Source organism: Schistocerca cancellata, chromosome 11 (genome assembly GCF_023864275.1).
Source record: "Schistocerca cancellata isolate TAMUIC-IGC-003103 chromosome 11, iqSchCanc2.1, whole genome shotgun sequence".
Taxonomy (NCBI): Eukaryota; Metazoa; Arthropoda; class Insecta; order Orthoptera; family Acrididae; genus Schistocerca; species Schistocerca cancellata.
The window spans coordinates 26556697-26581530 of record NC_064636.1 but is presented as its reverse complement, the minus strand read 5'-3'; the positions used below and the strand labels follow the sequence as shown (position 1 = coordinate 26581530).

The 24834-nt window shown below is 40.1% G+C and overlaps 1 protein-coding gene across 4 annotated transcripts in view; it reads right to left on the bottom strand.

Annotated features, from left to right (window-relative positions):
• Positions 1-24834, bottom strand: part of LOC126108960 (neprilysin-2-like) — a 600695-nt gene that overhangs the window by 15374 nt on the left and 560487 nt on the right. For 3 of the 4 annotated variants that reach the window (XM_049914349.1, XM_049914352.1, XM_049914351.1), the window contains one exon: positions 10748-10866. In XM_049914349.1, the coding sequence (XP_049770306.1) occupies positions 10748-10866 (119 nt within the window). Of the gene's footprint in view, positions 1-10747; positions 10867-18932; positions 19102-24834 lie in introns of all 4 variants that reach the window. The other variant, XM_049914350.1, reaches the window with a different exon arrangement.

Sequence of the window (24834 nt, the reverse complement as noted above, 5' to 3'; positions counted from 1 at the left end):
AGTGCACACTATTTTTTTTAAATCCATCTTTTATTCTACATGTTTGAAAGTTTTACAGTGTGTAGATACATCCTGTAGGAACAATATTTTCATTTCTCCACATAATTTCCATCCTCTCAACTGCCTTACACCATCTTGGAACCAGCACCCCTATACTAACACGGTAAAATTCTGGACCAACCTGTTGGAGCCACTGTTTGGGAGCATGCACAAGGGAGTCACCATCTTCAAACCTTGTTCCACGAAGAGAGTCTTTCAGTTTCCCAAAGAGATGATAGTCACACGAAGCCAGGTCAGGACTGTAAGTCGGGTGATTCAGTGTTGTTCATCCAAGTTTTGTGATCACTTCTGCGGTTTTTTGACTGAAATGTGGCTGTGCATTGTCGTGCAACAGCAAAACATCCTGCTTTTGCCGATGTGGTGAAACACGACTCAGTCAAGCTCAAAGTTTCTTCAGTGTCGTCACATATGCATTGGAATTTACGGTGGTTCCACTTGGCACAATGTCCACAAGCAAGATCCTTCAGAATTGAAAAACACCGTGGCCATAACTTTTCCAGAAGAAAGTGTGATTTGGAATTTTTTTTCTTGGGTGAATTTGCACGATGCCACTCCTTGATTCCCTCTTCGTCTCTGGTGAAAAATGATGGAGCCATGTTTCATCACCTGTCACAACTCTTCCAAGAAATTCATCTCCACCATTCTTGTTTCTTTGTGAGACACTGTCAACATCCTGGGAACCCACCTGGCACAAACATTTTTTAACGAACACTTTCAGTATTCTGCAAACACTTCCTTCCCCTATCCCTATGTAGCGTGACAATTTGTTCACTGTGATGTGTCTGTCAGCAGTCACCAATTCGTTAACTCTGTGCACATTGTCTGTAGTGTTTGCAGTACGAGGCCTGCCGCTGTGAGGACAATCCTCAATATTGCCGTGCCCGCTTTCGTCACGTAACCTGCTCGCCCACCGACTAACTGTACTGCGATCAACAGCAGCAACTCCGTACACCTTTTTCAACCTCTTGTGGATGTTTCCCACTGTTTCATTTTCACAACACAGAAATTATGTGGCAGCACGTTGCTTCTGACAAACGTCAAGTGTAGCAGCCATCTTGAAGACATGCTGTGACGGCGCCACTCACAGGAACAGGTTGAACTAAGTTTGAAAGCAAGTGGGAAGGATGTATCTATACACTGTAAAACTTTCACACATGCAGAATGAAAACTGTGTTTTTACAAAAATAGTGTGCATTTCTTTTGGAGTGACCCTCATATTTCTGGCACACTGGAGACATAATTTTTATCCACAACAATCTGTCAACGTATAGAGAGATGCAAATAATTTCACAGATTTTCCCACTCGAGTTGCCTCTAAATAGTGACTTCTTTAGTTTCGTGGTCGAGAAAGGTCTTTCCCACACCTACGTTGATCGAAATGTTGAAGCACTTTTACAACCTCGTTATGGAGATGTGGAAAGTCTACCTGAGGGAAACAATCTAGATGTCCTACACAGTTGTACCGTAAAAGCATTTGTCTTTAAAACAGGAATTACAGTGGAGATCAATCATCTACATCTGCACGTACACAGGGGCACTTTCAGCTGAAATGGCAAAGCTCTCAAAAACAGACGAAAGATTGTCAGTCTGCTCAAAATGTTTAGGAAATTATCCCTGAAATTATTTTGAAGCCACAAGGAATTCTCCAAACCTTGTTCTTCCTTTAATGCCAGTTAGCTTAAGGAACTGGACTGTTTGTCATAATGCGCCCCTTCTACAACACAATGTTCTGTTAAACTGTATCTCCATCAAATCATAAATAAGTAATTTCTCTTCTTGCAATGTCTTATTGTAGGAAACAATTTGGATGTTCCAGTTTTTGTTCCGGTACTCTTTTTTTCTTTCATAAATCCAGCAATAGAGAGTTAAACCAAAAAATTATTTGAGGCATGCCATGTGACTTAGCCAATGTACTTTGCAATAATATAGGGCTATTAAAAAAAGAAGCTACACATTTCAAACTACAAAAGATAAAAACACAATTCCAACTTTCCTGAAAATGTAAAGTTCAAATTTTGTGTGTTCAATGTGAGCACCACGTGTTACACCACAAATATGAAAACAGTTGTTCATTTCCTGACATATACAAAGCATCTGGTCTCTTGTTATCGAATTCACAGCTTTGACAATGCGATGTTGCAGACTTTTGAGAGCATCAGGCACAAGGGGGATAAAAACGTGGTCTTTTACGTAACCCCACAGATAAAACTCACAGGGTGCTAGGTCTGGAGACTTTGGGGGCCGCTGGCGATGAAGTTCATCTTCTGCTCCTCCTCTTCCAATCCGATGTCCCAGACGTCACATCTTGTGGCTTTTATCTGTGCAGTTACGTAAAAGATCGCGTTTCTATCCCCCATATGCCTGACACTCTTGAAAGTCTGTCACATTGCACTGTTGAGGCTGTAAATACAATGAAGAGCGACCAGCTGCTTCATGTGTGTAAGAAATGAGCCACCATTTTGATATTTGTGGTGCTCACACTGAACACATAAAAATTTTGATCTTTTGTAGTTTGAAATACGTTCCTTCTTTTTGAGTAGCCATTCTGCCTGCTCTTTGTTCAGTTCCATCGAAAACTGTTGCAAGTGGCAGCAGAATGATGCATCTGACACACACAAACACACACACAAAATTCAAGCTTTCGCAACCCACGGTTGCTTCATCAGAAAAGAGGGAAGGAGAGGGAAAGATGAAAGGATGTGGGTTTTAAGGGCGAGGGGAAGGAGTCATTCCAATCCAGGGAGCGGCAAGACTTACCTTAGGGGGAAAAGGGACAGGTATACACTCGCGCGCACACACACACATATCCATCCGCACATATACAGACACAAGCAGACATATGTAAAGGCAAAGAGTTTGGGCAGAGATGTCAGTCGAGGCGGAAGTACAGAGGATTCTGACTATCGTCACCTGTCAAAATACTGATCAAAAGATTATCTGTTTCACTACAAAATTTTTTGAAAAATTCTTGGGGTGGGTGTTTCCTCTCTGATATTTGTGGTTTTAGAGCAACATACATGGCAGGTAATCACGAGTGGTTTAAGTATACAGATTTATCATGATTAGCAGCAAAACCTTATATTGATCTAAGTTTGCAATAATAAAAGCAAAAAAAAAAAAAAAAAAAGTTCTATACTCCATTCACCGAAACAAGAGACGTACCGTAAACACGGCAAGGCGCATGACCACAGCGCTGCTGTCGAGGGGTGTACAAGGCAGGGGCGTCAGAAATTAAAAAATGAAAGTTGTGGTTTTTATAATTTGGCGCCTGAACATGATAAAGAGATCCGAGAACTACCTTCCGACACCTTTACTTACATTACATTAAAATTTATTGTCACTCAAAAAGAGAAATATTTAAGCTTTCAGGAAAAGTTGTTTTTTCGCGTTACTCTATATTTATCACACCATATCTCCTAAACTGTGTGTCACACAGCAAAATAATTTTATAATTGCCTTCAGTACTATATGCCGATGACGTCTGCAAATTTTCTGCTCAATAGAGTCAGTAATAGTGAAGCAATGAATTAAAATCTCACGTCTGATATAGAACTGTTACCAAATCATTGTCCGAAATATAGTAAGCGACAAACTTTTTCCCTTTACATTCTTTTGTGGGGCTGTAAGCGAGAAAAGTTTCAGAAAGGTTTGAATTTAATTTTTTAGTTTGTTCTAATGCGATGGGTGGAACCGTTTGTCCTTTATGAGCGATGCATTGTGCGGTTCGCAGGCGCGGCGCTCAGTCAGTGTGGCCGCCTCAGTTGCAGGTGTGAGCTCGTTAGTGGGTGTTGTACAGCAGGTATTTCACGATCTTAAGTTCATCTGTAAAGACGCTTGAAAGACTAGTTGTTGATTATTAGAGTAAGTATATGTGTTTGTAGTCACGCTGAGCATTCACTGTTTATGTGCACATCCAATAGCATCACATGGTTTCTTATTTTATATATTCACTTATTTCATTAGCATCACATACGGCTGTCCTCATTATGTCATCCACGGATTCAGCGAGCGAGGTTGACGTATTAGTTCTGAGTCTTAATGTGTATAGAACGGAACTTTTACATGCAGAGCAGTCGATGAGTGACATTGTTTCGAAAACAGCTGCAGCTACTGGTGTGGGACGTTCTTCAGTGCATCGTGTGATATGTGAGTACAAGGCCACACACTCTTTGAAGTCTCCCAAGAAGACTGCTGCCTTGCCGTCACCACGCTGGAGTGTGTGGTTGTGGGGACTTATTGAACTCAGTTTAACATTATTTTATCATTGTTGTTAAATGTATTTCGTACATTGTTGCCTAGGTTTATCACAGTCCGCTGTGACAGCTCGGCAGCCAGCCAAACGCCGCCAGCTGCAAAGCGTGCACCAAGGATTTTCCACACCCCTACGTATCACGTGAACACCGAATGCTTTCTCTGGAAACGAGCGTAGTCGCTCACGTGACACTGTTTATGTTTCGTCCCAGCTCTCGGTGAATAGACTGTAGTATAAGTGGATCCAAGGGATACATTGTCAGCACATATAACTGAACAACTGTTGCAGTTATGTATAATGTTATCAACAGAATATTTCTGTTTTGCTTCACACACAAATTGTGTTATCATTTTCGGTTGCATATGCAGGGTGGGTGAAAACTACCTCCCTACTGGAAATTGTTTATAACATTTTAATACATAACTGATTTCATGAAACAAATAATTTGTTTGCCCACAATGGTCGAATTTATTACACTATATCTCATTATGTCATTGCAGGTACCAATGGCAGACCACAGTGCGCCGTCTAACTCTTCGTGAGACGGCTCAGCTGTCACTCGGTACGAAATATGGGAATCCGTGGTGCAACTGCACAGATGGTGGCATAGTGTGAAAGGAGCTCGTGCCTCGATAGATGCAGAGGCTGTATGGACCTGCCATTTGAAGCTAACGAACACAGGTTCTGCATCACAGATTAGCAGACATGGTCGACCCTTAACGTCCGGGACAGAGGAAAATGTGTAAGGGGTTCAGAAAATGTTCACTCAAAGTCATCAGGTAGATGCTATTTTTCTTGACTTCCGGAAGGCGTTCGATACAGTTCCGCACTGTTGCCTGATAAACAAAGTAAGAGCCTACGGAATATCCGACCAGCTGTGTGGCTGGATTGAAGAGTTTTTAGCAAACAGAACACAGCATGTTGTTCTCAATGGAGAGACGTCTACAGATGTTAAAGTAACCTCTCCCGTGCCACAGGGGAGTGTTATGGGACCATTGCTTTTCACAATATATATAAATGACCTAGTACATAGTGTCGGAAGTTCCATGCGGCTTTTCGCGGATGATGCTGTAATATACAGAGAAGTTGCAGCATTAGAAAATTGTAGCGAAATGCAGGAAGATCTGCAGCAGATAGGCACTTGGTGCATGGAGTGGCAACTGACCCTTAACATAGACAAATGTAATGTATTGCGAAATACATAGAAAGAAGGATCCTTTACTGTATGATTAGATGATAGCGGAACAAACACTGGTAGCAGTTACTTCTGTAAAATATCTGGGAGTATGCGTGCGGAACGATTTGAAGTGGAATGATCATATAAAATTAATTGTTGGTAAGGCGGGTGCCAGGTTGAGATTCATTGGGAGAGTCCTCAGAAAATGTAGTCCATCAACAAAGGAGGTGGCTTACAAAACACTCGTTCGACCTATACTTGAGTATTGCTCATCAGTGTGGGATCCATACCAGGTTGGGTTGACAGAGGAGATAGAGAAGATCCAAAGAAGAGTGGCGCGTTTCGTCACAGGGTTATTTGGTAAGCGTGATAGCGTTACGGAGATGTTTAACAAACTCGAGTGGCAGACTCTGCAAGAGAGGCGCTCTGCATCGCAGTGTAGCTTGCTCGCCAGGTTTCGAGAGGGTGCGTTTCTGGATGAGGTATCGAATATATTGCTTCCCCCTACTTATACCTCCCGAGGAGATCACGAATGTAAAATTAGAGAGATTAGAGCGCGCACGGAGGCTTTCAGACAGTCATTTTTCCCGCGAACCATACGCGACTGGAACAGGAAAGGGAGGTAATGACAGTGGCACGTAAAGTGCTCTCCGCGACACACCGTTGGGTGGCTTGCAAAGTATAAATGTAGATGTAGATGTAGATCAGGCATCTTGCAAACCGACACACAATCTGAATATTTTTGAAGAAAGAGTTGAATGTTCATCCACGGACATCTGTCACAAATATCCGTGTCCGTTTACAGAAACTGGTAGATAATTGTGCTGCTTATGCTGAATTTTAGCTGTCCATAACAATTCTACCACGGTAAGGAACACAATGTGTTTTGTTTCATGGAAACTGGTTAAATATTAAAAAATTATAAACAACTTTTAATGGGGTTTTAATTCTCACCTACCCTGTATAAAAATTTTGAGCATATTTGTCAATGTCAATTTTCAACTACTTTCATGGAAAATTTTCTAAAATTGAAGTATTTACTGCTCAGTTTTATTCACAAGTAACACACAATGTAGGGAATTCAACAGTGCTTCGGTTTAACACTTCAATGCAAAATTAGAAGGTGTAATGCATTTATTGTATTTCTGTCAAAATTATTCCCATGGAAAGTGAAATAATTTGTAAGTTATAGAATTAAAAAGTTTCAGTATTTAACTGAAAAATAAAATAATCATACAAAAGGCAGAAATTTTATTTTTTCATTCTTGACTCTTAGTTTTATAGACAGCACATTTTTATTGATATCAAAGTAGTATAATAAATCCAGTTCTTCCTGATTTCACTAAAAGCTTTTTCAGTGTCAGAAATTGTGTTACATAGAAATAAATTGTTTCTTCTTTTAATATTTAGCACTAGAATAAATTTTTTTGATGAAAGTATGTTTATGCAGTACTTATTTGAAAAGAAATAATAACTCATTTTCATTATCACTAGATTCAGATTTTTTTTATAGGTCTTACCAAGAGCCCACGAAAAGGAAAGATTATGTGGGAGGCTCGGGGGAGCGGCGCCAAATGGTATGTTGTCTGTGCAGAAAAATATTTTCGAACTGGAACTTGATTCAGTGGGGAAAACTATTCGATAACCCAAGCTTTGAATTATTTCCTTCACTGCAGTTTATCGTATTACAAGTTTTGTTGGGATTCATTTATAGTGGGAGTAACGAACTCGCCTGATCTTTCATTACTCTATACTGGGGATGCAGTTAAGATTGTTGGTACAAAGCTCACCTCAGCTGCTTGTATTCTCACATTTGAAGTGATCCGTTAATGTTGTAGCAGTCGCGGCACAGACCTCTATATGCACACTGCAGTCTGAGATTAATTTCACGAAAGGTTTTTCTTGTTTCACTAAGGATTCAATATACAGTATGTTGCCGAAATGAATAGCTGATGACAGCCATTTTGTAAATAAAGCCTGTGGTCATGTGACATAAGTTAGTGACGACTTAGTGTGCCAATACTCGGTGAAAGCCTGTCAATTACGGAAATGCACAAATTTTTATTGCATTGTTAGAATTTTAGTTGTAGCGAAGCTTTGATCGTGACCTCCAGTGCAATACTCACAAGTATAGCGGTATATGACTGATATTGTTGTATTGAGGCTGAAGACTGGTTTGACACAAATATCCATGGTACTCTATCCTGTGCAAGCTTCAAGCTTCATCATCTTCACATAGCTAGCACGGCCTGTATCCTTCTGAACCTGCTTACTGTATTCTTCTCTTGGTCTCCCTCCACAATACTTACCCCAAAACAAAACTGATGATTTCTTGATGTCTCGGGATGTGTCCTATCAAACAATCCTTCCTTTTAGTCAAAATCTCTTTTTCTGCCAACTCAGTTCAGTATCTTCTCATTAGGTACTTACTCAATCTACCCATTCAATCTTCAGCATTCTTCTAGAGCACCTCATTTCCAAAGATCACATTCTCTTCTTGTCTGAATATGTGTGTTTCCACTCAATAATGTCTCATGGAGTAATTTTCTGTGGTAACTCATCACTTAGAAAGCAAACAGTGACTGCACAGAATCACAGAAATCATATAGATACCTCTTTGAGGAGCTGGGCACTTTCACTGCACCGTCACAATGCTTATATTCCCCCATCATAGTTTCAGAACAGTGATGTCCATACCTCCAACACTAGAGGGAAACATGACCTTTATTAAATCCATTATTCGAGCTCCCAGTAGCTCAAACAAGTTCAGTACACAGAAGCAAACAGTTTTGATCATTTACCCAACAAAATACAATATCTGACAGGTAGCAACACATGTTTTAAATCTAACTTATAATCGTTTCTCCTGGACAGCTGCTAGTCCCACAATGAATTTCAAGTAAACTGATAGGGGACAAAAGAAACTTTTTAAAAAAGTGTAGTTGCATGAGTTGGACTAAAATTATAATGTATTCATTAATGTTAACACTAATCATATACACATATCACGTAAAGTGTGATTAGTTTCACATCAGTCCAAGAAAAGAATTGGAACACGTAACTAACTAACTGAACAGCTTATGACATTGACATTTCACTTCCATAAGAGGCTACACTTCTAACAAATCCCTTCACAAAAATCTTTCCCAGCACTTCTGTTTGTATTTGACTTTAACAAATATCTCTTTTCCAAGAATGCTTTTCTTCCTATTACCAATCAACAGTTCATTTTCTCTCTACTTCAGCCATAATCATTTTTGTTGCTGCCCAAACAACATAATTTGGCTGCTTTTGATGTCTCATTTTAATCTAATTCTATGATCACCAACTAATGTAACCTACATCTACATATACATCTACATATATACTCCACTAGCCACCAGGCGGTGTATGGCCGAGGGCACAATTTGCGCCAAAGTCATATTTCCCCTCCTCTGTTCCACTCGCGGATCGCGCAAGGGAAAAATGACTGTCTGAACACCTCAGTACGAGCTCTTATTTCCCTTATCTTTGAATGATGATCATTGCATGATTTGAAAGTTGGTGGTAATAAATATATGCTCTACATCCTCAGTGAAGATTGGATTTCGGAATTTAGTGAGCAGCCCCTTCCGTATAGCATGTCATCTATCTGCAAGTGTGTCCCACTTCAAACTTTCTATGAGATTTGTAACACCCTCTCAATGGCTAAATGTACCAGTCACGAATCTCGCCGTTCTTGTTTGGACCTTCTCAATCTCTTGAATCAGACCCAACTGGTAAGGGTCCCATATAGACGAACAGTACTCCAAGACTGGATGAACTAACGTATTGTAAGCAATTTCCTTTGTTGAAGGACTGCATCGCTTCAGGACTCTACCAATAAACCGCAATCTAGAGTTCGCCTTGCCGGTTACTTGTGTAATCTGATCGTTCCATTTGAGATCATTTCGAATAGTCACACCTAGATACTTCACTGATGTTACTGCTTCCAAAGACTGATCATTTATTTTGTACTCGTACATTAATGGGGATTTTTGCCTTGTTATACGCAGTAGGTTACACTTCCTGAGATATAACTGCCAGTCATTACACCACACATTTATTTTCTGCAAATCCTCATTGACTTGTTCACAACTTTCGTGTGATACTACTTTCCTGTAGACTACAGCATCATCGGCAAACAGTCTAAGGCCGCTGTCAATACCATCAACCAGATCGTTTATGTAAATCGTAAAAAGCAGAGGACTTATTACGCTGCCCTGGGGCACACCTGAAGTTACTCTTGTTTCTGTTGAAGTTATTCCATTCAGGACGACATACTACTCCCTGTCTGTTAGAAAACTTTCCATCCAACCACTTATGTCATCAGATAGACCGTAAGCGCACACTTTTTGTAGCAAGCAACAGTGAGGAGCTGAGTCGAACACCTTTCTAAAGTCGAGAAATATGGCATCGAGCTGGGAGCCGGTATCTAGAGCCTGCTGTATATCACGCACAAAGAGGGCCAGCTGTGTCTCGCATGACCGCTGTTTCCCAAAATCGTGCTGGTTTCTGCAGATAAGCTTCTCAGAGTCTAGAAAGATCATTATGTCTGAACACAAAATATGTTCCACGATTCTATAACAAATTGATGTCAGTGAAATCGGCCGGTAATTATTTGCATCTGATTTTCTACCCATTTTATAGATTGCTATGACCTGGGCCTTCTTCCAGTCCCGTGGAACTTTCCGCTGTTCCAACGATCTCTGATAGATGACGGATAAGAATGGAGGTATATTTGTAGCATATCTTATGGGGATACCGTATGGGCCAGATGCATTTCTGGCGTCTAAGGATCTTAACTAGATTCCATTATCCTTGTGTTATTTTTAATGTTAATCTCCTTTCAAAATACTGTGTATTCCATTCAACTACTCTTCCAAGCAGTTTGACATCTCTGATAGAATTACAATGTCATAAGCAAATTTTATAATTTTCATTCCCCCCCCCCCCCCCCCCCCCGAACTTTATTTCCCTTTCCAAATTTCTCTTTTTTCTGTCTCACTCCCATCTCTGCCACTGCTTCCTATCACGTCCTTAGATATGAATAATTGCAATCTGCTCCCTGTGCAATTTGTAGATACCCTCTCGCTCCTTGGATTTTACCCCTGCTTCCCTCAGAATTTCGAACAGTGTGTTCCAATCCAACATTGTCAAAAGCTTTGTCTAAATCTGTAAATGATCTAAATGTAGGTTCAGTTTCGTCAATGTTTTTTTGTAGAGTAAGAAATACGTACCTGGTCGTCGAAGCCGTGCGTGATCTCGTGTCCGATGACGAAGCCGATGGCGCCGTAGTTCATGTACTTGGGACGCTCGGCGCTGAAGAAAGCACCTTGGAGGATGCCCGCTGGGAACTCTGTGGAATTTGTACACACTTCCGTCACTATGTGTACCGCTGTTCTGGGCCGAGCCCCCTCTGCCAGTCACTGGTAGCTATTCACTTAGATGTAACTGCCGAGACCAAGTCTCTTATTAAAATAACCAAAGTAGAAGGTAGAAGAATAATGATCGACATTCGATGAGGTGACACAATGGGATATTCTTAGTAAATAAAGTTCAGATACAGACACCCAAACCAGTGAATCAGGCATCACAGACACTTTGAGCCAGCAGACGAGTGCATTACTGGAACTAAGGCAGGTTAATCGAAAGACATTGAACTTTCCAGATACCACAATGATGGACAGATTTGTCATTATCGTAATCATCATCATTTGACATCTGTACTGGATATCTACATCTACATCCATATTCCACAAGCCACCTGACGGTGTGTGGCGGAGGGTACCTTGAGTACCTCTATCGGTTCTCCCTTCTATTCCAGTCTCGTATTGTTCGTGGAAAGAAGGATTGTCGGTGGGCTCTAATCTCTCTGATTTCATCCTCACGGTCTCTTCACGAGATATACAATATACATAGAGGGAGCAATATACTGCTTGACTCCTCATTGAAGGTATGTTCTCGAAACTTTGACAAAAGCCCATACCGAGCTACTGAGTGTCTCTCCTGCAGAGTCTTCCACTGGAGTTTATCTATCATCTCCGTAATGCTTTCGCGATTATTAAATGATCCTGTAACGATGCGCGCTGCTCTCCGTTGGATCTTCTCTATCTCTTCAATCGACCCTATCTGGTACGGATCCCACACTGCTGAGCAGTATTCGAGCAGTGGGCGAACAAGCGTACTGTAACCAACTTCCCTTGTTTTCGGATTGCATTTCCTTAGGATTCTTCCAATGAACCTCAGTCTGGCATCTGCTTTACCGACGATCAACTTTATATGATCATTCCATTTTAAATCACTCCTAATGCGTACTCCCAGATAATTTATGGAATTAACTGCTTCCACTTGCTGACCTGCTATTTTGTAGCTAAATGATAAGGGATCTTTCTTTCTATGTATTCGCAGCACATTACACTTGTCTGCATTGAGATAAAGCCTTCTTCCCCAGGTTCCAGTCTCCAGCTATATGCATCCACTTTGCAAACTGAACAAGCGCAACTTGCACACCTGTCTGAGACTGCAGACAAAGGCCTTAATGGTCGAAAAAGCTATGATACTGTGAATCTTTTTATTGTGCCTATCGCGACTCGGCATCTCCGCTATATGGCGGGTAGCAAATTTCCTTCTCTTGTATTTTTCTGGAATTAAACATGTATTTTCACCAACATATCGAGGGTAAATTAAAGTCACCAGAAACTATAATCGTACGAGTCGGGTACATGTTTGAAATCAAACTCGAGTTTTCTTGGAACCTTTTAGCAACTGTATCATCTGAATTGGGAGGTCAGTAAAAGGATCCAATTATTATTTTATTCGAGTTGCCAACAGTGACCTCTGCCCATACTAACTCACAGGAACTATCTACTTCAATTTCATGACAAGATAAACAGCTTCTAACAGCAACAAACATGTCACCGCAAAGCATGTTTACCCTATCCTTTCGGAACACCATTGTTGACTTATTTTTCCAGACATGGAAGAATAATTGTTCTGATTCATTTGATAGAGGTGTCCAAAGAAGCTTAATCTTCACTTTGCCATTTTTCTCTATAATTTTATAGATCCCATGGTTACTTCTCATTTTCCATCCATCTGTAGTTTGTATTGCACCCATTATTTTTGTAATAATTTGGCTTTCAAGTACCTCTATCCTGCCCAGCTAATAGTTCATGATTGAACACTCGCATGTATATGTAGAGTCCAGTTTTACCACTGTGCTATAGTCTTTTAGTTTTGCTTTTCTAGATATGCATTTCTTGTTGTAGCAATCATCTGCCCATATGCTCTTTCCATTTTACTAACTCTAACAGTAACTGCAATTTTTTGTGTCCATTCTATTGTATAGATTCTCCAAGATGTTTAAATTCACTAATCCTCTATATTTTAGCTGTTGGTTTTTCTTGTGTTTTGCTGCATTTTTTGTGTTTTACGAACTTTGTTTTTTTTTCTGTTGAAATTTTGAGACCAACTCTATTCACTATTTATCCAGAAAATTGGTACAAGTAACTGCATCTGTCACATTTCATGAAAGTATTGCAAAATAGTCTGCAAAATCCACACAGTTTATCTTGGCTCCATTTGTTCTGCTTCCCAGAATTATTAGTTGTGACATTTTTTGAGTCTATGCATTGGCTTAATTGTTAATTTGTATAATTTTCTTTCTGATGATGTGTTCATTCTATATTATTATTATTGATTTTTTACATCTATTTTTGAGCTTGGACCAATAAACGTGGTGTGTGTGTGTGTGTGTGTGTGTGTGTGTGTGTGTGTGTGTGTGCACATGTGTGTGAGAGCGAGTGACTCCCTACACAGAGCTGGGGGAAGACAGGAAAAATGAATGACCTGATGATAGAGGGAGATGGACATGTGATGTCACAACACATGCTGGAGTGGAGGGGTGCATATAGCTGCAGACTGGATTGTGTGGAGAAGTCTGCTGGAGTGTACAATGGATGTCACGTGGGTTGCTGATTATGATAAAGGAATAATCGTAGTTTGGAATGTGAGCTGAAAAGTGCTGGTAAATGGGTACAATAATTTAAAAAAATTAATTCATCTTGAGTCAATCTATCAAAAGCTCAATTGTGCATTCTTGATCATAAATGTCATCCTCATGCTGAGCAGTAATTATTAGAGCGGGCTACATCCAGTCCCTGTTATGGGACACACCTATGGTAACTGGACGTTCTCCATATGAGGAGATTCCCAGAGATGCTATATTTGCCTGATTTTGTTTTATTCTTACTATTCTTCTTCTTATTATTATTACACACAAATCATGATTTTTTTCCTTTTGGTTGTCTACTGAATAAGGCTACCCATTACTTGCATTCCCAAAAAAATAAATATCTATAGAAATTCCCCATTCTCACAGTATCAAACTTCCTAGCTTAATAGAAGTTATATTATTTTGCACTGTACACTTTAGCAAATGTTCACAATAATCTCAGCAGTCATTTCTCTATGGTTCATTTATGTTTCATATAAAACATTGTATGATGAAAATATTGCTTCTCGCACTAGATTTCAACTGGACTGTTCCGTATAGTCTAGAGACTAATCTTGAGAGAAATTTTGCAGTAAATGAATGGATACTACCAGATTTAACAAATTCAAAAGTTGAACTGATCATTTCTGTCATGTATCATTTGCAGCATTAATCAATAAGAAATAATAAAGAATAAATTTAAGAGTCACTGGTTAATTAAACACAAGAAATTATGTTTTTTGATGTAAATATCAAACTAAATGTGAAGTACAATGTTTTTAAATATTTATTTATATTGTGACCCAAAATCACGTTCAGTTACTGTCCTATAATATTACTTAATCAATATTGTACCCAGTCATACTTCAATAAGTAATCACATTTTGCAATTCTAATGTAAAGCAACTACCCTGCATGCACGAAAAGCTCAACAAACAGAACATACATGCATCTAAATCTACTAATAGACTAATTCAGGCAAGCAACATAATGCAGTCAACAAATGTAAGCTCTTTGGAAATAAACAAAATAAAAACATGGAAAATAATTCTCAAAATTTAGTTTACCAAATGCTGCTTCTTTCACCTTGACCAGATTCAACGTTTCCAGATTATTATATGTAAACACAGAGTTGCCAGCGATAACATGAGAGAGATTTTTTTCTATTGAATAGTATTAGACCTCCAAGAGGTTGATCTTCAGTGCTTTGTCAAACTCCTAAATATCTCAACAGAATAAAAAATTTGAAATTTTTCTGCACATAGTATTGCCATTAAGCAATATATGTATCGAATTTCATGTTCACACTAGAATTACATATGTGAAGGTTTGACTGCATGCTTTATATGAAGGCTATTTCTCAAAGTTCGTGTGACATCGGTATTCTATTTATGAATGTACATTTTTACCAATAGTAAGTAGTTTGTCTATGCATTCAAAAAGTATCTTTGCAAAGCTTTCTGATTGTTATTATTATTATTATATGCTACAGTATAGGTGGTGATTTGATTTTGGTGTATAATTGTACTTAAGAGTTATTTTTCACATTTCAAGTCTTGGCGAACCTTCTAGTTTTTCTTAGTCTGAGCATATGATCAAATACACATTTACATGGCACTTTTTGAGTGTTTTAGCATGTTCCTGTTAAAATGGCTCATCTCTGTTCAGACTTTATGCTTCGTACACTTGTACAACCTAAAACTATTACAGTCAGTCTATTTATTTACACGTAACTGACAGAAAAGCACTTCATTCTGACAACCTGAGACGTTTTCATTATGTCACCTGTTTTATTGCCAACTTGTCAACAGAATTGTAGAGGGTGGTGAGAAACTGTCTGGAAAGCTTGTAAGGCTATTATAGAGTAGGTCGTACTGAGGAATAATTGCTACAAAAAAAATTTAATACAGTGTGTTTATAAATGAATATCGGGGTTTTAATGCTTTATAATATTTATTATATTAAACTTAGTTATAAATTATATGTCAAATGAAAGAGCAACTTAAACAGTTTTACCAAGAACCTTATAAATGTTCAATGTGAGCACCATTTGTAACACAGCACACATCAAGTCTATAGTCGAGTTCATCCCAAATGTTGATTCCCAAATGTTGATAAGTGTGTCTTCAGTGATTGTAGCAACAGATGCTTCAGTCCGGTTTCTTAATTCAGGGAGGTCTACCGGTAGCGGAGGCACGTACACACAATCCTCGATGAAGCCCCAAAGGCAAAAATCGCATGGCGTTATGTCAGGTGAATGTGGAGGTCACGCAAAGCAAGCCCTGTCATTGGGCCCCTTGTGGCCTATCCAGTGCTCGTGTACAGTTAAGTTCAACCAATCGCGTACTTCGCTACGCCAGTGCTCAAATTGAACATTTGTACGGTTCTTGGTAAAACTGTTCGAGTTGTTCTTTCAATTAACATATCATTTATAACTGTAAGTTTAATGTAATAAAATTCATAAAGCTTTAAAACCCCGATATTCATTTCTAAACACCATATACATTGCACCGTGTCCAAGTTAATTAGTGCTGAATTTAGTCAATCAGGTTGTCGTGCATGCAAATTCAAGCGACCCACCAGAGACGGTGTCAACACACGTGTTCTTGGTTTGGTTTCCTAAAACCGAAGAAGAGAGAGATACAAAAACTGGTCACGGGACGGTAGCAAGACCAAACCCGAGCCAAAGGCTGAGCCGTCTCGTATGCTGTCATCTATGCTAGGAGAACAACTCACATGAATTGTATCTGGTGGATCAATTGAAACTGTGCCTGCAACAGCCTGATATGCTAACTTCAGTATCAATTAAATATATCGAATTTATTTCTTAACAATTATTTCCGACCACAAGCTACCTCGCAACACCCTTACAAGCTGTTCGAACTGTTTCTGACCGTTCTGTATCCAGGGTGATTCAAGAGGCTGTGCACAAGCTGAAGGAGAAGATACAGAAGTCAATATACAACTTTGGGACAGCAAGATGGCAGATGAATTTTAAAGATTGCTACTTACTCCAGTGCTATTTTAAAAACAAAGAAGAAGTAAGTCTGACTGTAAGGAAGAAATGTCATTGGATCTCCCTCCAACAAAATCTAGTGACTCTGAAAATTGTTCATTATCTTAGATTATTTTTACATTTCACTCCCTTTCCCCCCTTCTGACAGTCTATTCTATATCCGGATCCCGCTCCAGCCACTGCCGGGTCTGGGTGCTGACGAGTCCTCTCCATTTGGCTCGGTCCTCCCACCACTTCTCTTCCTCCACTTGCTGCCAGGTCACACCTCTCCTTTCCACAGATATTCTCACTCCACCGTGTTCTTGGGCGCCCTCTAGGTCTTTTTCCATCCATCTTTAGTTCTTCCATAATTTTGGGGAGTCTCTGCCCGTGCATCCTCTTAACACGCCCACACCATCTTAATCTCTTTTTTTTTCGATTTTTCTCTCATACTTTCTTGTTTAAGGTCCTTTCTAATATCTACATTCCTTACTCTGGCCATTCTTGTTTTCCCCTTAACTGCTCTGAGAAATTTCATTTCCCCTGCTAGCAGTCTTCTCCAGTCCCTTTCTGTCATTGTCCATGTTTCCTCTCCATAGGTAACAATAGGGAAGTAATAACTCTTATACATAAGGAGTTTTGCTTTTTCTGTTTGGTAGAAATTGCCTCCCTTCTGTAACCTCCTATTAATTTTGTTCGTTACTCTTCCATCACTAGATATTTCACTCCCTAAATAAGTGGTTTCTTCCAAGTACCATTACTTCACTCTTATATTTATTTTTAATCCATAGCTTTTCATTATATCCTTCCACACATCAAGTTGTAACTGAACATCTACCTCTTCATCACCCCATATTACCATATCATCAGCAAAAATCATCTTTTTGTCTTTTCTTTTATATCTTTAACTGCCCTATTCATTCCCTCCATCACAACATTAAAAAGTGCAAGAGATAGAATAGTTCCTTGTTTAAGTCCTTTTCTTATTTCAATGTATTCAGAGTTACCCAATGGTGTTCTAATTCTACAATTGTGTCCAATGTACGTTCTCTTTATTACATTAATTTATCCATCTTCTATATCTATATTCTTCATTTCTTCCCAGAGTCTTTCCCTGTTAATTGAGTCATATGCCTTTTCTATGTCTATAAAAACCATTACCATCCTTTTGTTATACTCCTAACTTTTTTCCATTAGTTGACAGATAGAAAATATCAGGTCGATCGTGCTTCTTCCTTTCCTAAACCCATGCTGTTCTTCACTCAGCTCCTTCTGTATCTTTTCATTTATTCAATTTAGTAAAGTTCTTCCAAAAATCTTTTTTTTTTAAGATGGGAACAATGACTCCTCTTCTCCAATCGTCAGGTACTGTACTATTTCTCCACACACTTGATAGTACTCTATACAGCCACTGCATTCCCACTGGACCTGTTGCTCTTATGATGTCCACTGATACTTCCCCAAGTCTGACCCCCCGCCCCGGTTCATCTTCTTCACAGCTATTTCCATTTCTTCCTGTGTAATTTGTCCTAATTCTGCTTCCCAACTTCTCTCAATTTCTCCATTATTTGTTCTTTCCTCGTGTACCTGCTCCTCAGCATTTAAGAGTTTCTTAACATGTTCTCTCCAGAGATCTTTTATATTTCCTGGATCGTCAATCACAGTACCTTCTTACAGTCAGGTGGATGAAATGTCATTGTGACTGTCATTAACGTTTCAAACAATTCAAAAAGCTACGGTTTGTACGAGCATCAGTAATTTTCAATTATGTTTTCATGAGAACCCCTTCCCATTACCGACCCAAAGGTGCTTAGATAATCTTATCCCATTAGTATTATACATTTCAGATAATAAGGCGTTTGTGTGCCAATTCTGGACGGAATTACCCAAGGCATTCCAGATTCATGTTTAACAAGTCACCCCCATGCTACTGCCATTCTGATTCGTAGTGGTTAAGTGTCACTAAAACTGGCACAAATCAACCCAAAGCTAAGGGATGTATAGTGGTACGTTTAGTTTTTAATTATTTTTAAATATAACCCCTCAACACACTGAACCCACCTCTAAAGGAGCTATGGGTATCTCTTGTCTCCTGGCACTAAAGCACACATGCCCCCCCCCCCCCCCCCCACACACACACACCCTGGTTGCTGGGATATGGCTGGGAAAAAACAGATCAACTGTAACCCCTCCCTCTTCCTCGTCACCACTTCTGTAGGAAAAAAAAAATAAATAAATAAATAAATAAATAATAAATAAAAAAAGCAGCTTTGATATAATACCAAACACTTCCTCAGCAGTAATAACAGCAAATGAATCTCAGAATTGTGAACACTCTGATGCACAAAAAGTTACCCTCCGGATCTCTCAACACTCGTATGCCGCAGACACCGTTCCTCGGGTTCTGTCGGCCGTTGCAGCGCAGAGTACTCACGTATGGAGTTCTCGATGGAGCTGTAGAAGGCGTTGACGATGGCCGGCCGGCCGTGGGTGATCCACTCGGTCTTGTTGACGGGCTGCCGCAGCCGGCCGAAGGAGTAATTGGTGCCGAATTTGGTCAGGTTGAGCACGCTCTCCAGGTAGAGGGTCGGGCTGACGTCCAGCTACAAGGGTACACTCGTGGGCAAAACACGTGGCAGAGCACTAGCTTACGAGGTGAGAAGCGCGTGCGGTGCTCGAGAGAAGGCTACGGGACTGCCCAGTGGCTGACAATCCTACAGCAAAGCCTCTACGTACGGGGTGGGATTCCTGTGCTCGGTCTATCCAGGTTTTCCACTGTCAGAAGGTGGAGTTCTGATAACACAGAGGCACTGAATTGAGGCTTCATTATAGTGCCCAATCAAAAAGTTTTGTGGAGTGTCTAGGGAAGCCTTAATGGCCAGACATCCAACTGTCGGGAACCCTACAGGAGATCTTCTGTGTACGGTGTGGGAGGATTCTATTCGGCCATAGTTGAACCCAACAGTGCTTCTTCTTGGGGCAAGGTAGGTTCTGGAATAACAAACACATATACTACTGGCCATGAAAATTGCTACTCCACGAAGATGACGTGCTACAGACGCGAAATTTAACCGACAGGAAGAAGATGCTGTGATATGCAAATGATTAGCTTTTCAGAGCATTCACACAAGGTTGGCGCCGGTGGCGACACCTACCACGTGCTGACATGAGGAAAGTTTCCAACCGATTTCTCATACACAAACAGCAGTTGACCGGCGTTGTCTGGTGAAACGTTGTTGTGATGCCTCGTGTAAGGAGGAGAAATGCATACCATCACGTTTCTGACTTTGATAAAGGTCGGATTGGAGCCTATCGTGATTGCAGTTTATCGTATCGGGACATGGCTGCTCGCGTTGATTGACATACAGTAACTGTTAGCAGAATATGGAATCGGTGGGTTCAGGAGGGTAATACGGAACGCCCTGCTGGATCCCAACGGCCTCGTATCACTAGCAGTCGAGATGACAGGCATCTTATGCACAAGGGTGTAACGGATCGTGCAGCCACGTGTTGACCCCTGAGTCAACAGATAGGCACGTTTACAAGACAACAACCATCTGCACCACGAACAGTTCAACAACGTTTGCAGCAGCATTGACTATCAGCTCAGAGACCTTGGCTGCGGTTACCCTTGATGTTGCATCACAGACAGGAGCGCCTGTGATGGTGTACTCGACAACGAACCAGGGTGCACGAATGGCAAAACGTCATTTTTTCCGGATGAATCCAGATACTGTTTACAGCATCACAATAGTCGCATCCATGTTTGGTGACATCGTGGTGAATGCACATTGGAAGCATGTATTCGTCATCGGCATACTGGCATATCACCCGGCGTGATGGTATGGGGTGCCATTGGTTACGCATCTCAGTCACCTCTTGTTCACACGACTGCATGTTGCAGCTCCTGTACGGGCCTTTCTAGATACAGGAAATGTTCGACTGCTGCCCTGGCCAGCACATTCTCCAGATCTCTCACCAATTGGAAACGTCTGGTCAATGGTGGCCGAGCAACTGGCTCGTCACAATACGCCAGTCAGTACTCTCAATGAACTGTGGTATTGTGTTGAAGCTGCACAGGCAGCTGTACCTGTACACGCCATCCGAGCTCTGTTTGACTCAAAGCCCATGTGTATCGAGGCCGCTATTACGGCCAGATGTGGTTGTTCTGGGTACTGATTTATCAGGATCTATGCACTCAAACTGCGTGAAAATGTAATCACGTGTCAGTTCTAGTATAATATATTTGTCCAATGAACACCCGTTTATCATCTGCATTTCGTCTTGGTGTAGCAAATTTAATGGCCAGTAGTGTAATTTGATACTTCACCAGAATGTCCAATGTAACCTTTTTCTACAGAATCTAGAGATATTATTACGGGTTTTAAAATGAAATTTACAAATCAATGACTGTCTCGACTGAACAGTTTGACCTGCTTTTGCCTCAGATTGTGGTGCTCTGTACACTTTTGAGAGCGTACGGTTTTAACAGTCAGAACTTAGGGGTTACGAGACTAACACGTTTCGGTGGGTGCAACCGACACCAGTCGTACGAGTCCCGTAGCCTTTCAGCACGGCACACAAAACACTTACCTGTTATACGGTGGCTACTTCCCTGTATGTCAAGTTCAGTTATCCTCTTGTTAGCTCAGGAGGAAAGGTCAAAACTGCAGTCAGGAGCAGCACCAAGCGGGGGATTCGACATTACGGGAAGACTGGAATGGGATTTTCAAAAATCGTCCTGGAGAGCACATCACTAGACTTTGAGCAGTGGCGGTTAGATCGACAGAGTGGGAAAGTTGCAGCGATTTGTGCCCAATGGCAGGAGTTGTTAATGTTAATCTTATGGAGCATGCAGGCAAACTCCAGCAGGTGGCATCACGTATAAAGTCTTAGCAGCCAAATTGGCAGATGCATACAAAACAGCTGGCATTTCAATTGTATGGTGAGGCATGCTGATGATGAGACAGCCTTACTCTGAGGTTGTGAAATACCAGAACTGCCAAGCCTTATCATTTTTGCATTCTGATTGCAGACACTCTCATTTAGTATCTGGACTGATAATAAGATCCAAAAGAGTCAGAAAAATGTACTTATGTCCACTCATTAAAAGCGGCTACTGGAGGTCTGCCTTCGCAAAACTACTACTATTGTTTTCTTGATGTTCCAAATACGTTTTAGGTCGGATACGTTATCCTCAGAAGACGCCCTTTATTTAAGAACCTTATTTTTTTTCCCCAGTGGTGGTTTACATGTCAAAAAGAAAGTATATTATGAAGGACTGACAGGCAGATGGTGAAGACATTGGACAATTCATACCTGTTATTCTCTGTCAGTGTAACATGCCGCTATGATGAAACTCCATTTTGGGTAGAGAATATCTGAATATTTTGATCTCCATTTGGGAGGGGAGAGCCCCAGATAAATTTCTAAAGCTGGGGAAATGTATGAATTACACTATTATGGCTACTGACCAGACATACATCTGCCCTTGTGAAAGGAATATGCCACATTCACATGCCACGTAGAACAAAACACAACGCCTTCTGTCCTTATTAAGGGTTCAACAAGAGTTGTAATTGCCAGTTATCATTCTCGTATGGTTTTCCCGCCAGCCCACCACCAGTTTTACATGAAATGTAACAGAAACATTGCACGGTACAGTTACCGACTAATTGTGAGTAACAGATTTTCAAACAGGAAACAATCCTCGATATATTACAGATTGGTATCTCTTGGGGCTGCCCTTTGGTGGTTTCTCAAAATTTGCTAAGGAGCTCTTTCTTTTAAGGTTATTGGTCAGAGCATGTTTGTATATCAGTCATTAAATTTATAGTGAGTGCCCTAAAGTACATGCACCCAAAATGCCCAAATTAAGTGTCGTCTACCAACAATGAGACTTCTGAAAATAATAGTCACTCAAAATACACACAGTTTTTCCTTCTTCTTCTTGCATCAAATGTGGCCAACAATGGAGCACATAAAGGAGATATTTTTTAAAATTAGGTTCTCCTTTATATTTTCTCACTACTTTTTCATCCTCCCACTCTGCTGTTGTTTCTGTTCCTATTTTTTCTTGAAAACTGTTGAAGCTTTTATTTTGTTTCTGCATTTCTCTCAGCTGTATTCATATCTCCTGAGTATTTTTATCTCTGATTCACTGATTTCTTGTTATTGATAAACGGGAACATTCTTTTCATTAATCTATTGTACTCCATTCTTTTCACATGTCCAAAGAAATTGGCCCACCTTCTGTTGATTGTGTCTGAGACTTTTGGAACCTTTTTTGTAGAATTCTCTGTTACTTCACAGCTTGTAGTAACAGTTTTCATTTCTGTTGGGTTCCAGAGTTTTCCAAAGAATTCCCCCCCTCCTCCCCCCCAAATATCTCTTCCTTTAAGTGTGGCAGTGAATTGTGCTGGTTTTACAGTTATCTCACAGTGCCTAATTTTCTCAGTAATGAAGATTTATTTTTTATGGTAGACTCCTTGGGGAGCTGATATGCCTTCTCATTTTCTGAGAATTGTGTCCCACTGATGAAAACAAATGGTAGTCAGAAGGGGCCAAGTCTGGTGAATACGGCGGGTGGGGTAGCAGCTCCCAGCCAAGTGTTTTGATTGTATCCTGAACCAGTTTTGCTTTGTGTGCAGGTGCGTTGTCGTGTAAAAAAATTACTTTGCCATGTCTTCTGGCCCATTCTGGTCTTTTTTCGATCAATGCATAGTTCAAATTAATCATTTGTTGTCTGTGGTAATTAGTATTCACAGTTTCACTGGGTTTTAGACGCTCGTAATACACCACACCTTTCTCATCTGACCAAACACAAAGCATTGTCTTCTTGCCGAATCGATCTGGTTTTGCAGTCAGTGTTGATGGTTGTCCCAGATTAACCCATGATTTTTCCCATTTAGGATTCTTAACATAAATCCATATTTCATCGCCAGTAACAATTTGATGCAAAATTGATTTTCTTTCATGTCTTTGTAGCAAAATTTGACAAATGGTTTTTCGGTTTTCCATCTGTCTTTCATTCAATTCATGTGGCACCCATTTTCCACACTTTTAGATCTTTCCCATGGCTTTCAAACGGTCAGAAATTGTTTATTGTGCAACAATTAGCATTGCTACCATTTGCTCCTGACTCGAAGTATCATCTTCATCCGATATTGCTTGCAATTCGGTGTCTTCAAACTTTTTTGGTAGTCTTCCACGTTCTCCGTTTCTTACATCAAAATAATTATTTCTGAACCATTGAAACCATCTTTTGCATGTTGCTTCTGATAGAGCATCATCACCGTATGCCACAACAAGCATTCGATGCGACTCTACAGCACTTTTTTTCAAATGAAAACAAAAAATTAATGCTTTCCACAAATCATCACTTTCTGGTACAAAATTCGACATTGTTAACATGATGAAAACATATGATGTTGTTTGTTCCATGACTTGATGTATACTAAATATCTTTGACAGATGTCATACCAACCAAACAAAAAAAATTAAGGCTTGTTCAAAACAAATGTTCCCTATCGACACATTTGTATCTTAACACTCATTTCATACCGGGACACCTGGTATGTTTTCAATGAAGGAGGAACACATATGATATTTGTGACGTACTCTATTTTGGATGTTGAGATTTGTAGGCCTGCTTTCTTTTAACCCGTCTGAGGAGTGACTTTGGGTGATAGCTGAATCTATTTCCTTGTCGAAGACTGCCGAGCTCGTCCACAAAGTTCAGGCATTTGATTGTGATCCGACTTTGTGTTTCGTTCCTAGTTTTATTTGTTCATTTATTCCAGCTTTCGGGAATGCATTTTCCCATTCTCTAATGATTTTTTACAAAACATAGTTGTAGGGTACAAGGTGGGAGTCCATCCCAGTGTCAGACTCCCAATTACAAGTGGTTCAGAAGTTTCACCTTCTTATCAGACTTAAATTTTCCTTTCAATACATTCACTTATTGTTAGAATGCCAACTTTTATTCTTAAACAAATCACCACTTGTACTTTTATATTAATATATCATAAATGTCAAAAATCATGCTTGTGTACAATACAGGTGCTTTTACTCAATATAAAGTAATGCACATATGATATAATACCTCTTCTGCAATGTCGGTTATGTATGTTTATAAGGTGTTAGAAACTACTGAGCAGACTGTATTGATGATGGCAGAATTATAATGCCATAGCTGCCTAGCTTCAAAATGAGGAAAAGTGAGATGAGATAGGGCTGGATGGTTCTGTGAGGACAGAAGGTACTGCTGTGCCGTGGAAAAGTTCGGCCAGCAAATTGTGAATTTTTTAAACTTTGATTACTATGCACAGCCACAC